Source organism: Choloepus didactylus, chromosome 20 (assembly GCF_015220235.1).
Source record: "Choloepus didactylus isolate mChoDid1 chromosome 20, mChoDid1.pri, whole genome shotgun sequence".
Classification (NCBI taxonomy): Eukaryota; Metazoa; Chordata; class Mammalia; order Pilosa; family Megalonychidae; genus Choloepus; species Choloepus didactylus.
In genome coordinates, this window is record NC_051326.1 from 21,767,855 (window position 1) to 21,780,619 (window position 12,765).

General features: G+C 49.6%; 1 protein-coding gene across 8 annotated transcripts in view; it reads right to left on the minus strand.

The window, feature by feature from the left end:
- The window catches only part of ANK1 (ankyrin 1), a 137,061-nt gene that overhangs the window by 48,506 nt on the left and 75,790 nt on the right, over positions 1-12,765 (minus strand). For all 8 annotated transcript variants that reach the window (XM_037812643.1, XM_037812647.1, XM_037812642.1 and 5 more), the window contains exons 9-17: positions 12,656-12,754; positions 9,864-10,061; positions 8,349-8,447; positions 7,803-7,901; positions 7,209-7,307; positions 5,960-6,157; positions 5,320-5,418; positions 4,749-4,847; positions 520-717 (exon numbers count right to left, since the gene is read on the minus strand). In XM_037812643.1, coding sequence (XP_037668571.1) covers positions 520-717; positions 4,749-4,847; positions 5,320-5,418; positions 5,960-6,157; positions 7,209-7,307; positions 7,803-7,901; positions 8,349-8,447; positions 9,864-10,061; positions 12,656-12,754 — 1,188 coding nt within the window. The remainder of the gene's footprint in view (positions 1-519; positions 718-4,748; positions 4,848-5,319; positions 5,419-5,959; positions 6,158-7,208; positions 7,308-7,802; positions 7,902-8,348; positions 8,448-9,863; positions 10,062-12,655; positions 12,755-12,765) is intronic.

A 12,765-nucleotide genomic window follows, 5' to 3' on the forward strand; every position in this document is an offset into this window, starting at 1 on the left:
ACACACCTGTAGTCTCAGGATTGCAAACTTCTCGTCTGATGGGTAAGTCAGTATTTTTTTTTTTTAAATTATATTCTCCCATGGAAAATAAATATTTAGTACCAAATTACTAATACATTCCTGAATGTAGATACTCGCCTACATTTGGAAAAGTGTACTATAGATTTAAATATTGATCTTTTTTTTGCAGAGTCTTGAGTCAGTCTATTCAGACAGAAAGCATGCTGTAGTAGAACTGGCAATGGTTTTGGCATCAGGTAGACTTGGGATCTGCCCTAGCTATATCATGATTAGCTTGGAAATATACAACCTTAGGAATAAGCAACCAGTCTGAATCCATTTCCTCTTTTATGAAACCGAGTTAAAACTTAACACAGGGCAGTTGTAGGGATCACATACACACACATGCACACACGCTCATCACCTAACCCAGAGTAGGTGCTCAATAGGTATACCTAGTCAGCTGATGCTAAAACCACCACTCAGACTACTGGGCAAATCCAACGAAGCCCTATTTACCTTGTTTCCCAGGTTGCCATTGGCTTGTCTCGAAAGTAGCAGAGCCACCATCTCTGCGTGACCTTCTTGGGCAGCGAGGTGGAGGGGCGTCACACCTTGCACCGACTCTGCATTCGCCGACCCCCCATACTGCAGCAGACTGCGGGCAACCTCCATCTGGTTCTGCTTGGCAGCGATGTGCAAGGGGGTGTAGCCATTCTGGAAGAGCAGAAGTCGCCCAGAGCCTGGTTATAGGGATGCTGAGCTGGCAATCTGGGTGCCTGCCTGAACCCTGAAATCCTCTGAGGCAGGGCCAGGCCTGCTTCTTGGTCTGCTCAAACACCCACTGAGCAGGGCCGTGTCCCCAAGAAAGCAATTTAAATAAACAAAGTCCGTTTGACTTGGAGGCAGCTCTCAGGGCTCCTCTGGCCAGCAAATGTCTTGTACCTCTGTTCACTATTTTCTGTTATCACGTTCCGACAAACTGCTGGGCAGGAAATGCTCTGTCACCAAGAAAACCTAGGATTTAATTAGGCAGCCTACAGATCAACTAGAAGCTTGGGTAAGTAAGTAAACTAAAGGCCACATTCCCCTTCACCCCTTCCTGCAACAAGAACCCCAAACCCCAAACATTTCATAAAGGAAAGGAAACCACAACCATCCTTCTTTCCCTGTGCAACTAGGCCAAGCGTCCCCTGGGCGTGCCCAGGTCAAGGCAGCGTTGTAGAAAAGGCAGGGGCAGGGGCCCTGAGAACGTGGGAGCCGTCCTAGCTCCACTCCTAACGAGCTGTGTGACCTGGGGACAGGGGTGTCAGCAGCCTTGGCTTCCTTTGCTTGTTTGTTTTCTCAAAGCTATTAAAAGTGGATAGAAACATCTGCCCTGTTCATTTCTCAGAGCTGTTGGATGGATCAAATATGGTAGTATATGTGAAGAGCTTTCCAAAATTCATATATAAAATAATAAACCTTAGTATCTAGGTTTTACGATGCTGTTTAGGGTGTACAGGTCACTAGCCCACAAGCCATTAATAGGTCCACGACAGGGTGAAGGAAATTGGCCCCAAAGTAAATCAACCATGCCGCTGTGCACTGTTTATTCAGCTGACTTTTTTTTTTTTTTGTAACAAGACTTTCTCAGTGAAGGAAGCAGAATGTGGATGCACATTCTGGAGCTGTCTTCTCATTGGACTGCAGACGGGTAGCAACCATGAAAGGTATGTGAGGCAGGCATTACTATTATTTTCCCATTTTAATCCTCTAAGAGGTGCCTTATCTACTGCTACATGGTGAGTGGAACAACAGATAACCCGACCTGGGCCTTCCGACTCCCAAGCCCAGGTTCTTGCGGCCAGAGCAGTGCTTCTCAAACATCGGTGTGTGTCCAAATCACCTGGATCTTGTCAGAAGGTCTAAGGAGAGCCTGGGATTCTGCATTTCTAACAAGCTCCCAGGTGATTTGCTGCGACTGGCCATGGACCACACTTGGAGCAGCAGGACCCTAGAGCTCTGGGGACATCTAGGCAGGATCCACGACCTTCTGAGCCCCAGGCCCAGACCTGTCCCATGGCAGATGGCACCTCGCAGGCGATTCAGCTTCAGGCACCTGGTTTCTCCACCTTGGCCTGCGTTCCTGGCCGTCCCGGAGGACTGAATTCTCCCCAGCCAGCCACTCTTACTGTGGAAACCCACATTTCTGATTCTGCCAAGATCACTGACCAGGAAAAGGAAAGGGGAAAAAGAGGGCTGATGACAACAAAATCTCAGTTTTACACCCTTGAGGGCAGGGGAAGGGATATCAAGGACAGTCTGTAAAATGCAGTAAGAAGATTTTACGGGGAAATGAAACATTGCAATTTACCCAAAGCATTAAATTGAATAGAAAAGTATTTTCTTTGAAGAATTACATATGATAAATCATTCTAGTGTTCTTCTTGTTAATCTGATTACATGGTGAGAAAACATTAAATCCTTCTTTGTGGGTCGTGCACATGTGAACAAGATTGGCATGTTGATTGCAATGAAATTAACTGTACACAACTGTTTTCTACTCTATCCGAAGAGAGCAGAGAAAGGAGGTGCGATTCAATGGATCGAGGCTGGGATTTGGAGTCGGAGGGCCTGGGTTCCCGCCTGGCATTGCCACTTCAGGCTGTGTGACCTTGGGCAGAGTAAAGGTCTCAGAACCTTGGGCTGATCCTCTTTAAGATGAGAGCCAGAGTGTCTCCTTCCCGGGGCTGCTATCAGGATGACACGGGATGGGGCAGGTGGGGCCCCGAGCCAGTGCCTGGCAGGGAAGAGGTGTCCTTCCACAAAATCAACCATTACTTGGACTTCCTTTAATGTACACAAGGCAGCAGGTGGAGCAAATGGTGTACTCATGGAAGTATAATCAGGAGACCAAGGCCGCTTGGGGTCCACACTGGCGAGAAGAGTCCCCTGTCCCAGCAAAGGGCCAGCTTGCTCTGGAGATGGCTCAGGCTGCCAGGAAACCCTTAGTTATAACCGAGGTACAAGAGCAACTCGACAGTCTCAGAACACGGTCCTCCCCTCTGAGCTTCACCATGACTAGGACTAAAGGGAAGGAATGACCTTCTACAGGTGACAAGGACAAGTGGCAACCAGGCGGAGGTTAGGGAGAGGTTAGGGAGGGATGTGGGCCAGTAAAAGGCTCTTCTTCCCCAAGGAAATGAGCTCACCCAAAGGATCGGGCACCGGAGAGATCTTCCTAAATGTTAAAACAGCAGCAGCATCTAAATTCGAAAGGGGAGGGTTGGTTTGGGTGCAGAGAGATTTGCATGTGAAATTCTAAAAAATTGCCAGACTACTTGGGAAAGTATTTTTTACCATGGAAACAAAGCCCATCTGTACAGGGTTTGGGCTTGGATTTAGCTCTCTTTAAATATCATGAACCTGGCTCCAATTTCTTTTATAAGTAGGAGAGTGAGGGGGAGGAAGGGAGTCCTGCTTTCTATTTTTAGAAGACAGGAGTAAGCTGGCATCTTCGCTGTGCCACATGCTCTGTCTACACAGTGACGTGGGGTGTGCTACCACAGGAGCAGGGACAGAAGCCCAAGGAAACCAGGGGTGTCTGGGAGACACTGTGCCTGCTGGAAAGATGAGCATCCACCGTGAGGCTGGAAAACACTGAGGCCATGCATGGATTTTCACTGACTTGGCTGCCTCCAAGTGAACTCAGCTGCAATCACCACACGGACCTCTCTACAGCTCTGTCCTCCACGGCACAGGGGCCCCTGCTGCATGACCAAGCGCTGGGATTGGCGCTGTACCCATAAGTTATCCTCTGACCGTTTCTCGTAAGCCCTGGCTGCCCTGTCAGAGCTGAGCTCCCCGAGTGCGAGGACCCCTGTGCCTTTTGTCCCCCGACCTGGCTGCCTCTCCTCTCCCCTCCTTCTTGGCCACCATCCCCCAAGCACTCTCCACCCACCACCCACACACAGCACGTCCCCCCAGTCCGATCCTGTGTTCACGGCCTTTATCACTTCACCTTGTGCTGCCACCTCCCCCTCGTCTGGTTTTAAATAAGCAACTCATGTCTGCTCCCGTGACCTCCTGTTCCCGTAAGGGTCGATGAACATGTTGTTCTGAGCAGCTCGTTTCAGAGGCTGGTGTGAGGCCGGCACACTGGACATCCATGTAGTGTGTTACACACTCCCACATCACCACGATCTCGGTCAGCACTCATCCGAGGAATAAATCGGGGGCTGATTCTTCACATCCAAACTAGGTCCCTTGCTCTGGGGTTCCAGCAAGTTCACCCACACCCCGGAATATTTCCTGAAGTGTGGTCACTGGAACCCCAGCATCGGCACCGCCCGGGGTGCTTGTTAAAAACGAGACAGCCTTGCCACCATCTCGGCCAAGCAGAATCTCTGAGAACAAGGCTCTCTACTCCCCGGGAGCTTCTTATATGTGCTGAACTTTGACAGCCAGTTTACAAAACTCAGCTGACACACAGCTGTTTGGAGAACACATTTGCCGTGTAAAATGAATTCCACCTCGGCGAGGGGACCTGTTGCTAAGAAGTGTTACCCATTTCCCACCCCACTCCTGGTGCCCAAATAGCAGCAGTTATACTTCAGGTAACGTTCGTGAAAGTGAGGTGAGAATTCTGAGGTAAAAATAAAAACGAAACACAAAATCCCTTCGGTTACTTTAGAAACAACCCTTCCCTGAAGGCCTGGCCTGCTTTCCAGGGGCCGCGGCTGTGGAGCGAGGCAGGGGGGCCTTACCCAGGCAGGGCTGTGTGGGGAGCCTCCACGGGGCAGCAGCAGCTTGACGATGTCCAGGTTGTTGTGATGGACGGCCACGTGCAGCGGGGTCAAGCCATTCTATGCAGAATAAAACAGACACAAGAGAACAGCTTCGTTCCTGGGGATTTCCTACTAGGGACTCCTGTAGCGACCCCTTGGTGAGGCCATGCGGGCAAGGGTACATCACCCCCCACTTATTACGTACAGGTGAAAGCTGGTTAAAAATCATTCCAAAGCCAACCTCAACCTGGAGCCACAAAAGGACCAAACCAACAGGCCTGGGGGGACTCCGTCCTTCCCGTGGGGAGAGAGAGGGTGGGGGGGAGGGTGCAGGGCCCTGAGACAGTCACTCAGAGCAGGCCACCAGTTCTTTCTAAAACGGCAACGTTTTTGCCAGAAAGATAAGTTTTTCCACAGGCCACCTGCCCTACATGGCTTCCCATGGAGAAGAGGGACAAAACGGGCTTAGGCAGGAGATGCCATCCGCCAGCAGTGGAGAGCATCTTTGTTCTTTCCTCTAACCTGGAGGAGGGAGGGAAGATGGACTCACTTTTCCGGCAGCGTTGGGATGTGCGCCCTGTTCCAGCAGCACCTCGGCCACCCGAACTTTCCCATACTTGGCCGCCACATGGAGAGGGGTAAATCCTTTCTGAGGAGAAACACAGCCCGTCAGGACCGTGGGAAGACAGCCGTCCTCCCAGGGCAAGGGGCCATGGCAAAGGAGGTTCACCCCCTTAGCCGGCATGAGAGGCCACGCAAGTTAAGGGCACAGAGATTTCTGACCAAGAGACCCAGGACCTCAGCAACCAGCCAGTCACCATTTGTAGCCCTTGTTCTGTTATCCCATTGCTAGCTACTTGCAGGCCAGGGTTGAGTCTTAACCCTTCTTGAAGCCCTAGCACGTGTCTGTGATCTGTCCAGAGCGGGAGCTGCCACATTCCATGATACATGGATGATGGCCGGGGGGCTGGGTGAGAAGCCACCGTTCACCACCCTTTCTGGGGAAGGACAACACACCCGGTCTCGTCACTGGCGACCAGTTCTTTGGGGACCAGCTCTCCCCACCCCCCACCAGCTTCTTCCAGCATCTTCAAGGCAACCAAGAGGACCAGGCAGTCACCCCCTCCCATCCACAGGCCTGGGTGTAACTAGGGTGTTGCTTCTCAAGAAAAGGAGGAAGAAGGCTGTACCTTGGTCATGCAGGCCTGGGATGCTTCCTTTTCCAGAAGGGCCAGGGCTGTTTCCACGTGGCCCTCTCGGGCCGCGATGTGCAGGGGGGTGTGCCCGGCCGTGGTGGCCAGGTTGGGGTTGGCGTTGTTTTCCAGCAGGAGCCTCACCATGTTTGTGTGGCCAATGCGAGCTGCACAGTGAAGCGGCGTCTGGTCGTCCTGGACCCCGAAGTGAAAACAAACAGCAGGGAATGTTGAGTTAACTAATCCAACACTTCATTTTACAGAGAAGGAAACTGAGGCCCAGAGAGGTTAAGTTACTTTCTCAAGGTCACACAGCTAGTAATATGAAGAGCTAGGTTTTGAATCAACTCTCTGCCTTAGAGAAACCAGTCTGCTTCTACCTTATTTAATCCTTCAAGCTAGTTGTCATTTCCACCTAACTGCACCAAGGCTCAGCATTCCTATCTGTAACATGGGAATAATAATATCTACCTCATAGGGCCGTGGTGTCAAGCTGAACAATTAAAGCATTCCGCACTGTATATGGCACATAAAGCATACTCAATAAAGTGTGGTTGCCTTTACTGTCCACCAAGCAGTGCCTGTGAGAATGTGCTCTGCTTTCTGTTTGAAAGCTATTCTGATGTCCTGTATGCCAGCACCGAGGACAAGTCTAAACTGCTGAGAGGGAAGGATGACTTTTCATCCCCTCTCCTGCCCCACTTCCTGTTTGTGCCTGATGGCTGAAGGGGTTCAGTCGCTAGGTTTCTGCATTATTGGGCTTGGAAGGCACCCCAAATTATGTTGCCTTTGGGGTTAGGAAAACCTGATCCTGGCCACAGCCAATCAACTTCCAAATGCAGCAGCTTATGCGTCACTCTTCCAATCCCTCAAACACGTGTTTCACAACAAGGAGGAATCATCCAGTTTTAGACCAAGAAATTCTTGACTGATTTTCTTCGAAAGGATGCTTCTCTTCTTGTACCTTGATTGTAACGATCGTGAAACCCTTTCAGCCCCAAGCCAGCCATGCTCCCCGGACTTTAGACTTTCATTATCCTAAAGAAACACAGCTCTGAGGCAAAAATCTCTCTGGCCTTCTCAAAACCACTGCAAAGCAGAATCTGAGTGTTTAGTGCAACCTGAATGAGAACAACCAGTAATCTCTGTACCACAAGCCAGGCCTCGAATTAGGATGGATTTCTCATCATTGCCCTTGAATTGCTTACATTCCAAGATCCTTCCCTCCCCACCTCCAGAAACTCACCTTGGCTTTGGCATTGACTTTGGCTTTGTTCTGGAGCAAATATTTGGCCACTTCCATGTGCCCTGATCTGGCTGCCATGTGTAGCGGGGTCTCCACTTTCTGTGAAATAGCAAAATTACAGATGTGATAATGCATGCTGGGTTTCCAAAAGGATACACACAGAGCTCCAAAGTGCCAGTTTGGAGTATCTTGGCAGGTTTTCAACAGAGAGACAGAGACACCCCAGTAAGCTGCTCTGTTAGCCTGGTGATGCCTGGTGGGTGTGCATGTGTGTGTGCGTGTGCATTCTAGGCATACCTCAGAGTAACCCCCAGAGCTAATGAACGTTAAAAAATGTAAATGGGTTCCCACATAACACTTCTGGAAATTTCCAAATTATTGTTCAAACTAAAAAAGCCCCAAAATTTACAGATATGTGACAAGTTTAATTGGGAAAGCATCAGTATAGAGGGATGTTCTCCCAAAGTCTGAAGCTTCTGCTTCTCTGAGAATCCCACCTCTGTCCCAAGGCAGGAGACGTTGGGAGCACTAGCTAAAACCTCCCTCTGAGCTGTTGGCCAGAGGAAAGAGCTCCTGCTCTCCACATGGGCTTACCACGTTGGAGACGTTGGGTGACGCTCCCCGCTGCAGGAGGTTCTTCACGATGGGAAGGTGCCCCATGAAGGAAGCCACGTGGAGAGGGGTCAGGCCAGACTGGAACGACAAGAGAGGGGTGAGAAAAGGAGGCCTCTCCCGCTCCACCCACAAAGAGAGAGAGCAAGTCCTCATCGAATGCCTTCCTGCCTGTAGGTGCCCAGTCAATGGCTCTACAAGAAACGGGAGTTAAATAAGGTGGGTTTCCTTCCTGGAAAACGGCCAGAGGAAAATCATTGCAGGGAAAATTCTGCCCATTTTACTTTTACAACTTAGAAAAGTTGCCTCTGATCTCAGAAAGCTCCCCAAGACTTGACATGTTTTCCCTCGTCTTAGACACCCCTGATTTATTCCTTCGAGTGGTCTAGACGGGCATTTCTATCTCGTGCATATGCATGGGCGCCCCTACAGCCACGCAGCTACAGAGAACCCCCTAGGAGCTGGGTGACAGGTGTGCTGGAGGAGGGGACCTGGGTAGACCCTGCGGCTCATCTGTGGGCCTCCTACCTCGGTGACAGCGTCAATGGAAGCTCCGGTCTTCAGCAGCAGCTCCATGACACGGATGTGGTTCTTCTTGCAGGCGATGTGTAAGGGGGTAAAGCCATTCTGCAGCCCGCATGGGGGGAGACAGACAAGCAGGACCACTGGAATCTCACCCCGCTGTACTGAGCTTCCTAGCACATCCCCACAGGATAAAATGCCAGTTGAGGCAAATCATGTACAAGACAGTGATGCTCACTTTCTGTACCAGGGATGCTCTTCAACACATTGTTTATAAACCTGTATTTTATGTAATTATATGTTTGGATGCACCTGCTGCTTCAAGTTGCGTTAAGGGGAACTGACGATAAAGGAAAGAGTGGCAAAATGGATTTCTGTGTGTCAGCTCTGCTCTGAGATAATGATGATGCTAGAATGCCAACTCCAGGAGGGCAGGGATGCGTGTGTGTGTGTGTGTGTGTGTGTGTGTGTGTGTGTGTGTGTGTGTTTTCTCTGCTTTATCCTCCTAGAGCAGTGGGTCTCAACTGGAGGGTGATCCCCTCTTCCCCAGAATATTTGCCAATGTCTGGAGACATTTTTGTTTGTCATGACTTGGAGGGAGAAGAGTGCTTTTGGCTTCTAGTGGGGAGAGGCCAGGGATGCCGCCAAACATCCTACACTGCACAGAACAGTCCCCTACAACAGAGAATTATCAGATCCCATATGGCAATAGTGCTAAGGTTGAGAAACGTTGCTCTAGAAGAGTGCCTGGCCCATGGTAAGTGCTCAATGAATGCTTTTTTGAATGGATGGATGGATGGATGCATGGATGGATGGACAGACAGCTGAGCCACTGTCTGCCACCCACTGCATCCTTGGAGGATATCTGGCCCCCTCAATTCTCCTCTCCTGAAATGGGCGAGAGTGAAGATAGTGTGCTGTGGGCAGAGCTCCAGCCCTGGACCCCCTGGGAGCCCCTGGCCTGGGTGAGGAGAGAGGAACCACAGCCACAGTAGGGAATCGGCTTTAGGCCTGAACTCACCTCTGTGTGAGAACATGAAAACTGTAAGCACCTCTGAAGAGGAAGGATGTTTAGCTCAGGCCATTTCGGTCACTCCCAAAGCAGGTCAAAAAGCCAGGCAGCCTCTCAGAAATGACTGCCCGTGAGATCTGGGGCCTGGCTGAGACTGGAGTGGCACCCCCACTCCACTCATACAGCTGAACACTGAGTCAGGGCTCCTGGGCCCAAACCCACCCCTGATCTCAGCCTGCTACCTGGAGGCCAATGGCCACCAGGTGTACGAGGTAACACCCACTGCATGTGCAGTGGTGTAGGGAAGGATGTGCAAACAGCAAGTCATCACCCTGCCGTGTGCACTGTCACTCCTGAGCCTCAGCAGACACGCACACTTTTCAGGCCCTGAGTCTTAGGGGTAGTTCCTGGTGCAAGCTATTGCCTTTTGCATGAGGCTCAACCGTCCCTCCGCCCATGCCCCTCCACCCATGCCCCTCCGGAACTTTCTCCAACAGCCTCCCACTCACCAGGGCTCTGGAGTTTGGTTTGGCCCCTTTATCCAAAAGGACTTTGGCCACTCTGTGGTGGCCGCAGTGGGCCGCCACGTGGAGCGGGGTCAGGTGGTCCAGCGTGATGTCGTCTATCTCTGCGTTGTATTGCAACAGTAGTCGAACACAGTCGAGGTGGTCTCCCTGAGCCGCCATGTGAATGGGAGACAAGCCGTTCTGGGTGAAGAGCAAAAAAACAAGCAGTCACAAAGGCTTCTGGGGACTCAACACAGAAACTCAGGGTGACAATCCCAGCCTTACTTCCTGGTTATTCCCTACCCCATGCTTCCATGTGACTCTAAGTGAGCTTGGTTCACTCTGGCCTCCGTGCTCTTGCTGGTCCTTTTGACGTCAAACTTTCCTCTCTTTCCTCAAGGCCAGCTCCAGACCATCCCATCCCTTCCATGAAGCCCTTCCTGGCCGCCCAGTCTCCGGACCACTCACTGGTACCTTATTCATATATTTGCCTGACTGTATTTGTATTTAGCTTTCAGGTGTGTATGTCTTTTCTCCTTCCCTAACTTGTAAGATTCATAAGCTCAATGACTTTGCCTAATGTTTCTTACATGCCCCATAGCGCCCAGTACATGTAACACATGTAATAAATGTATATAATTAACAGTGGTCCTTATGTAATATGGTTTTGAATGAGTGCATAACAATAACCCAGAACTGGGATCTAAATCCCCCTGTTCTTTGCTCCATCAAATGCACACCACTTAAAAAAATTCTTTTAAGGATTCCCACTGTTTCTTAGATAGCAATTTAAAGGCAGAGAAGGCTCGTTCACTCATTCATTCAAACATTAATTCAAGAAATATTTTTTAAGTGATTCATGGGCACCAAGTGTAGGTTAAGCTATGGGGAACACAGAAGGGAATGAGACAGAATTCCTGGCCTAAGGAAGGTTATCGCATAGTAGGTAGATGTGGAATAAGTGCCTTGTTGCTATTCGGTATGGTGACATAAGGAAAAGGCACAAAGCTGGGAGGTAGGCACAGGAAGATGGGTCACTGATGAGGGAGGACATGGTGAGAGAAGGCTTCCGGGCAGGAGGGAGGTGGTGAGAGCTGTGCTAGGACTTGAAAGGCATTGACTGGAAGTTCCCCAGGCAGACGACAGGGGAACAGTATCCCGGGGAGGGGATCATGTGCCAGACCACAGGGGCAGCAATTCCAGGGGTGTCCAGGGACCTCCAGTGGTGAAGCATGCAGGGGAGCAGAGGGTGACAGGAGGCATGGAGCTGCAGCTGGAGCTGGAGCTGAGAGCGAGCATGGGCTGCATCAGGAAAGAGCTAAGGCACGACTGTAGGTTTTAGAAAATGCAGACTGAGAGAAGGATTTTCAGCAAAGGGAAACCCAATCCGACTGGATGACAACTAATATGAGTTACCACTTGCTGCGTTTTAAAAGGGTCATACCATGTTTCCCAGTGGTCTGAAAAGTTGGAAGTTTTCACTACAGAATTTTCAAGAGCATCCCTTTTAGCCCTGTTTTAACAATCTGGATAATATAAAGCCTTTAATAATTTAGGGACATTTATGTACGTTTAAATACAGGTCCTCTAAAGAAAAATTTTGAGAATTGCCTGACCTAATAATACAATTGATTAAATCAATTCTACCTGCATTTACTTGAGGACTTACTTTTATATGTATTTTCAAAAACATCATCTTATGCTATCATCCCAACAACGCTAGGCGAGGGCTAGAGCTTTCCACATGAGGACACTGAGGTATGGAGAGAATAAGAGCCATGCTCAAAATCACACAGCAAATTGTCAGTAGATGGAGGACGAAATGCAAAATGAATCAGCTTAGTAAAAGATGCTTCCACCGAACACACACACACACACACACACACACACACACACACAAACACACACGTCAGCTTGCATATTGTGAATCATGACCCACATTAAAGATAACTCCATAGAACACTCGTATAATAATTTTTCAGGGAATAAACTGGCTTTCGTGGTTACGGACTATTCTGCAATTTTGTGTTGGTGAACAGTTCACAGAAAACCTCCTTAAAGGCCGTGAATGGGCCTGCTTTCTGCCTTGCTCAACTTTGACACACCTTCTAAATTCATCCCGAAGATCAGGGCAGGGGGCCTGGAGGTGATACAAGCAGCACTGTGTGGTCTGACAGCTTTTGTTCCCGAAAGACCCAAGACCTTACAGCAGAACCAGTGTCAGCATTTGCTCTGGCCTCTAATGGTGTTTGGAAGAATTTTTTTTTTTTTTAATTTACTTCACTAGTCGGGCATAGGCACTGAAGACTTACCAGAGTGCTAAGTTCCTCTTACAGCCTGAATGGCTCTAGATACCTGCTTTTTTCTGGAGTCAGAATAAAAGAGATAGGAGCTGATCCAGAGCTATATAGGGAAACTACAGCCCATGGGCCAAATCTGGCCTGATACCTGTATTTGTAAATAAAGTTTATTGGAATATGGCCACTAGTTTCCATATTGCTGCTTTTTGCTACATGGCAGAGTTGAATTGTTGCGACAGAGACTGCAGCCTGCAAAGCCTGAAATACTTCACATCTGGCCCTGTAGAGATAAAATTTGCCGACCCTGATCTAGATAATAATCAGAACTGTATCCGGTACTCTCCTGTGTGACAGCATGGTGGCAAATTAAATGTGACATCCCCTATCTCATTTAGCCATATGATCGTCTCTAGTTACAGAATGGGATTTGATCCCTGGTTCATTTGACCCGGAGCCCTCCCTAAAAGATGCCACATACAGAAAGGAGGCACACACCTTGGTTTTGGCCTGGATGGGTGCCCCGTGGTCCAGCAGGATCTCTGCGATTCGCACATGCCCGTTTCGAGCTGCACAGTGGAGAGGTGTCAATTCGTCCTTGAAAAGAC